At 32.6% G+C, this 6,369-nt stretch overlaps 1 protein-coding gene across 1 annotated transcript; it reads left to right on the forward strand.

Annotated features, from left to right (window-relative positions):
* The first annotated feature begins 1,836 nt into the window (after positions 1 to 1,836).
* Positions 1,837 to 5,679, forward strand: LOC110664523 (RING-H2 finger protein ATL7). Its single transcript, XM_021824245.2, has 4 exons — positions 1,837 to 2,555; positions 2,674 to 2,756; positions 4,385 to 4,812; positions 5,225 to 5,679. The coding sequence occupies exons 1-4, from the start codon at positions 2,325 to 2,327 to the stop codon at positions 5,227 to 5,229; spliced, it is 747 nt and encodes a 248-aa protein (XP_021679937.1). The 5' UTR covers positions 1,837 to 2,324; the 3' UTR covers positions 5,230 to 5,679.
* The last annotated feature ends 690 nt before the right edge of the window (positions 5,680 to 6,369 follow it).

Here is a 6,369-nt window from a genome sequence, read left to right on the forward strand (position 1 = left end):
AGTTCATTAAGTATTCTACGGGATCATGTTATGCCTTACAGAGGGGTAAGGTGTGACAAGATAATTAAAAAAAATTAAGGTTCAGGTTTACTTATGACAATTCTGACACTTGGGACACGTCCGGGACTTCTGAAAATGGTGGGGTAGCCCATAATCTCGACCCAATTCTGAAATTTTCTCGGTAGCCTGCCTGCTTGGCTTGAAATTGCAAACCCGAGCAACTATCGAATTTTTGCAAAATGAGGGTACCTACTTAAAGCCCACAACACCAGGAGTTAAAGAAAAATATTTTCAAAAATTATTAAACTCGTTTAAAGCTCAAAAACTCACAGTGAAGATCGTGGAACGCATCGAAATTTCATTGTCGAAAAATTATGAAATTTATATCCTCACGAAGCTCTTGTCGTGTAGAGCGCGCTGGTACTCTCGAATTTCCAATGAGGTTTCTGATTTGAGAGAAATTTAGTCCAAAAATTAAAATGGGTAAAAACTTTCCGGACAAAAATTAAACAAAATACTCAATGAAAATTTATGTTTTTAGTGTCTATGAAAAGCTCTCAACGAGTAGAAGGTATTTAAGACAAGACCTAGTCCGATTGGTAGCCGGATTGATCAGATTTTGGCTGAAAAGGTTGGGTGTCACGCTGCATGCGTAAGGGCCTTTGGGCTCATTTTTCCGGCGTCACAGGTGACAGACGGCGATGGAGAGGGGTGGAGGTAGTGCGTTGGCGTGTGAGGGAGAGCTGGGTGGCGGTGGCCAGCGATAAGGAAGAGAGAGGAGAGAGAAATCGCCAAGGGAAGGGAGGGAGAGTAGACGTGACGTGGGAGAAAAGGAAGACAAAAAGAACAGGCCAGTCCGATTCGACCGATCTGTCCAGTTCGGTTTGATTTGACTGGTCCAATTCAGGATATCCGAAATTAAATTTTTACTCTGCTCTAGGACAAAAAACGAGACCCAAAATTTTCAAAAAAATTTCAAACAACTCAGAAAAATTTTTAGAGTCCAAATATATTTTTAGTTTTGTCATGTGGTCTTTAAATTAATTTGTAAAAATTAACAAAGTTTATTAACTTTGAAAAATCAAACCCAATTTCTAAAATTTAAAAAATTTCAAATAAATTCTCAAAATTTTAATAAAATAAAATATTAAAATTTATACATAAAATAAGTATTTTAAAAATTAGGAATGTTACAGTTTTGATAATATTTAAATTAAAATTAATAAATTAAATTATAAAATTAAATATATTTAATTTTCATATTAAATAAATTAAATTAAATTTTTATAATTTTTATCTCTTTTAATAATTTTAGATTTTTATAATTAATTTTTTATTAAACTTTATATATATATATATATATATATATAATATTTGTTTTATTTTTTATTTTTATTTATTTGATTAAATACTATATTTTGAATCAATATATATATATATATATATATATATATATATATATATATATATATATATATATATATATTCGATTTGGAATTTTGTTTAAATTAAACTTTTATATTAACTTGAAACTTAAAAAAAAAAATAATTTATAATTACTTTTAAAATATAATTAATATTTATATATATGTAATCATTAATTTTGTTCCAAATTTTCTGTTTAACAGGTTTTTTTAACCCCCCTAAGCATCCATCCGTGTGTTTTCTTTTTGTTCTTCTTGGTAAAAAGAGCTCCTCTGTTTTATTTGCATTATCCCACTTTTGTTTTTTTTTTTGTTTTTTTATAACTGTTCAGCATTTTTTTTTAATATACTTATCTGTGAGGTGAAAATGTTTCTTTTTTTAGTCAAGATTTGATTTTTTTTTTCTTAAAATATGTCAAGCAGTGAATGTATGAAGTTTCACCGACGTTACCTTGCCTGCCTGAACTTGTGATCTCTTTCTCTCTTTCAAGCGCTTAAAAGCGCATTTCCGTTTCTCTGTTCACTCCACATCTTTGCTTCTTTGGTTGGTGTTCATTCGTCTAATGCTTCATTCTCTTTGACTTTAAGCCATTTCAAGATTTTCTCCCACTTGGGTTTTTCTTTAATTTTATTTTACTTCTCTCTCATTTTTCTCAGGCAATTTTCTTGTAGTTTTCTCTCATCTGGGTCTTTTTCAAAAAGCTTGCATTGTTAATTTCTTGGTAGTTTTTTTTCTCTCTCTGATCTTTCTACCATTTAACATTGCAAAGCTGTTGAAGTTCATTTCTTATCTGGGTTCTCTTTAGAAACTTGCATTTCTCATCTGGGATTTCATATTTTGTGTTAAATATTTTATGGGATCTGTGAGTCTTACATGATTAAACTAGCATATCATTGGTGATGTCTCATTCCAAACAAGAGTCTCCTAATTGTTGCTCAACATTGTCTTCTTCTTCTTCTGTAGCTTCAACTGAACTGAAGCTATATCAAACCTTCATCTTCTCTGTGCCAATTTTCTTCACCTTCATTCTCTTCTTCTTGTTCTACTTGTTCTATCTTCGCCGTAGAAGAGTTGATTGGGCGTCTGTTCGAATGCGAGCTAATCCACGAGACAACAATGATATCTTTAGAGTAAGATCTTGCCCTTAAATAGCTTTTCTAAAATTAATTTTATCCTTTTATAATTCCTTTTGTATGTGCATGTGTCTAGGTGCTTATGTTCTTATTTTTATTGCTTCTGATTTGGCAGGCTGAACTGGGCTTGAAGAAAGAGCTGAGAGAGATGTTACCCATTATTGTATATAAGGAGAGCTTCTCTGTCAGAGACACACAGTGAGTCTTCCTTGTTTTAATTTTTTTTTCTACTCTTTTTTATGTTTATTTGCTTCTGAATTATTTTTCAAGGTGTATTGTTTTTTTTATCTGATGTCAGAAGTTCAATATTTCTGTAGCTAATTCTCTTTTTAACCTCCATTTAATCATAATGTGTTAAATTTTCCTGATTACTTAATAATAATGGCCTAATTTAAAATTCAAGCTTTTGTTGAAAAAGAGAAGGCACTCCTCACATACTGTTAATTCTTACCAGGATTAGTTACATTTCTGATCAGATTTATAGAGAATTAAGTATATAGGACTTAATTAGGTTCATTATGAAGATTTCATATTTCCTGTAAGCATGAGAAAGGATTATTAGAGAGAACATTCTAATACTGGAGACCAACCCACCAGAAGCGCTGAAGTTGTTAACTTGGAGACTTGAAAGCCTCAAAGCAGTCAAAATTCTAAAATAGTTTTTTTTTTTTTGGTTACAAATTCGCTTTGTTGTCCCTGGAAATATTCATATATCTTATGTTTTGTAATTGTAGAATATTCACAAATTTTGAATGCCAATGGACTATTTACGGCATCCTTGCTACTGAGCTTCTAATGATTTCATTTGTTTTGTTTTCCATCAAATATTATTCACCTCATAAATATCGGAAAGAATGTTATTGTTGATTGTGCAATGATCTAACTTCATCAGTGGATTAGAGTTAAGCAAAAGACAAGAATGCCTGAATGGTAGAGTTGGTCAGGAATAATTCTTGAGCATCATGGTCAGAGGATGCTGGTTGAGAGATCATATATTGTATCATGAGATCAAATTCCTCAGTAAACCACCACTATATGGTCTGATGAGGAACTACTTCTAAGTTTCTTAACTAAAAAAGAAGTTCTGAGTTTTTTTAATTAGTACTTTGTCATCGTAACATCAAGATTTTTCCTCTTCACTGATATTATGGGAGATATCATGGCATTGCAATAAAGATAAAAAAACTTCTAATGGTTTACATTATTTTCTTTATTTGGATAATATGAGGCTGTTTCACATCAAAAGATTATTTATGTCAAGACTATGAAATAGGCTGGTTTTGATAGTAGTCTTTGCATGGACCTCAAGATAGCTTGCTCCTATAAAGCATGGGGCATATGGATTCAGGTTTGAGGGCTTAACTAAGTAAAAGCTTTAAGTATTGTATATTATGTTCTTGGTAGGATGTAGAAATAAGCCTCATACTTAATACCACTGAGTTGGCTGTCTTGAATAATGAATGGTTTGTAACTCGCCTCTTTGGCAGCATGTCATCTGGATGGGTAATAAAGGTGCAGGATTTCTCCAATACAAGCTGATAAGTGTTTGATGTCATAGGAGAGTAGGTTCTGGTTTTGTCCAACATAAGTTTTCTTAATGTCATAAGAGAGTTCAATGCAACATTTAGAGAAAAATAATCCAATAATAAAGCATGGACTTGTGTTCATAAAAAGGTTAAGTTTGTTAGCATGCCCATAATGATGTGATTTTTTCCCCCTTCTTAGATTGCATTATTTAAATAATCCAGAGATCTCATGGTGAATACCATATCCTTTCATTTCTAATCTTCATATCATCTGATGAGGTGCTAACTTTTTTATTACAGATGCCCAGTATGCTTAGGGGACTACCAAGCAGAGGATAAGCTTCAACAGATACCTGCATGTGGCCACACTTTTCACATGGAGTGCATTGACAGCTGGCTTGCCAATCACACTACCTGCCCTCTCTGCCGCCTTTCCCTCATTGCATCTGCTAAAGTTCCAAGTGAATTACCTAATGGTCAAGCAGAAACTGGTCAGGATCCTTCTGTGGCAAGTCATGGTGATGAAACATCTGTTCAATCAAGGCCAGCAGATTCTTGTGGTGAATCACAATCTACCCGACTTTCTGAGCCAAGGAATGAAGACCCCAGGACTCTTCATAGCAGTGCTGAGGAAGAGGAAAGAAGATCGGAACGTGCTGATGAGGGGACAGAATTTGTTGATGCAAGGAATGTACCTGAAGAGCATGACAACATCAGAAGATCTTCTGGTAATTTGCAATTTTTGGACTAGCTTAGCATTTTTTTTTTTTTTTTTGAGAAATCTTTTCAACCCAAATTTTACATGCAGCTTATTATTATTTGACTAATTTAACTAGGGAATATCTTTGCAGTTACAGAAATTGAGGCCAGAATTATTTCTTTATATGCATAGTTATACTGATCTTTAATGATGTTAGGATGTTGACCGTATGGACAATACTTGTAGGTAACTATTAGCTTCAGGATCAACTATGCAGTTTTGTTAATATAATATACAAGAACAAATCTTATGTCTTCAACCAACAATTATGAACAACTAAATCTTCTTGTAAATCAGAACAGTGCTGTTTTACCATTTTGTAAGACAATTTTAAGCTGAAATCCTTTACTGTTCCTTTTTTTTTTTTGGTATGTTCACAGCTTAATCTCAAGCATGAAACACCGTCTTCACGAATCCATCTACTATCCTGCGTGAGTGAGAAAAGGGTTTCCATAAAACCTTCTGAAAGATGTTCAAATTGTCAATCATCAGGTCCGTTTCTTGGAGAAAGGGGAGTAATCATACCATCACCTTATCTCTGGACATTTCATCGATGGTATGAGAGAATCAATCCTTGATCAGGATTTCATTAATGTATTATTGCCATAAAAACCATAATAATGCAATAGCATGAGATAGAAGAGGGCATTAAAGTTGCCATTGTATTGCAAATAGGTGCTGTAATAATCTGGTTGTCTGCCTGCTGTAATTTATGTATGACTTGTGAATGATGTAGCGAGGAATAGAATTGATAGGGAGCGACAGAAGTCAGTAATTTACTGGAGAATGTTGTTTTTGACAATTTGAAAGTAGTTGGCTCATGATGTTTCTTGTACCATGGCAAGCCATGATGATCAAATGATTCTTTTTTTTTTCCTAAGTAATTGTAATATTATTAAAATTAAAAATATGTTTATTTCAAAAAAATGCTAAAGTTTAAAATTATTGTAAATTTTTTGCCTTGTTAAATTGTAGTATAAAAGAAGTATGAGTGTCCAAATCTTGCTTTGATAAGAGCAGAGAAAGGGTCTATGAGAGAGAGAGAGAGAGAGAGAGAGAGAGAGAGGAAATATGAGGAAGAATTGGCGGCAATCATATCTCTTGTAAGTCGGAAATGTTTAATTGTAAACATATACTAAATTATTAATAGGATAAATAATGAGAATAGAGTATTTAAAAGGTTAAAAAATATAGGAAAAAAAAATAGGGCAAATCTCCATAAAAATCACAAAATTTGACAATTTTAACAATTGTATCCGAAACTTTTTTTTAACAAAAATATCCCAAAGTTTTAACATAAACACAATTGCACCCTACCGTCACTTTCATTGTTAAGACTAACAGAATGGACATGTTAGCATCCAAGTCATCTTCCGAGTTAGTTATCTTAATACTAAAATAAACCCTCTATCAATGGTAAAAAAAAAAAAAAAATTCCCTAATTTACTTATAATCCCTAAGTGGTCAAGTATAAAGAGAGCAAATTGCTTCCCTCCCCTTGACATATTCTCCTTCTTTGTCTTCA

This window comes from Hevea brasiliensis, chromosome 16 (assembly GCF_030052815.1).
Source record: "Hevea brasiliensis isolate MT/VB/25A 57/8 chromosome 16, ASM3005281v1, whole genome shotgun sequence".
NCBI classification, from domain to species: Eukaryota; Viridiplantae; Streptophyta; class Magnoliopsida; order Malpighiales; family Euphorbiaceae; genus Hevea; species Hevea brasiliensis.

Bases quoted from the DNA above. Each gene is read 5' to 3' on its own strand.
- LOC110664523 (XM_021824245.2), top strand. From the start codon at position 2,325: ATGTCTCATTCCAAACAAGAGTCTCCTAATTGTTGCTCAACATTGTCT. The intron at 2,556-2,673 runs GTAAGATCTTGC...CTGATTTGGCAG, and splicing joins ACAACAATGATATCTTTAGA to GCTGAACTGGGCTTGAAGAA. The intron at 2,757-4,384 runs GTGAGTCTTCCT...TTTTTATTACAG, and splicing joins TTCTCTGTCAGAGACACACA to ATGCCCAGTATGCTTAGGGG.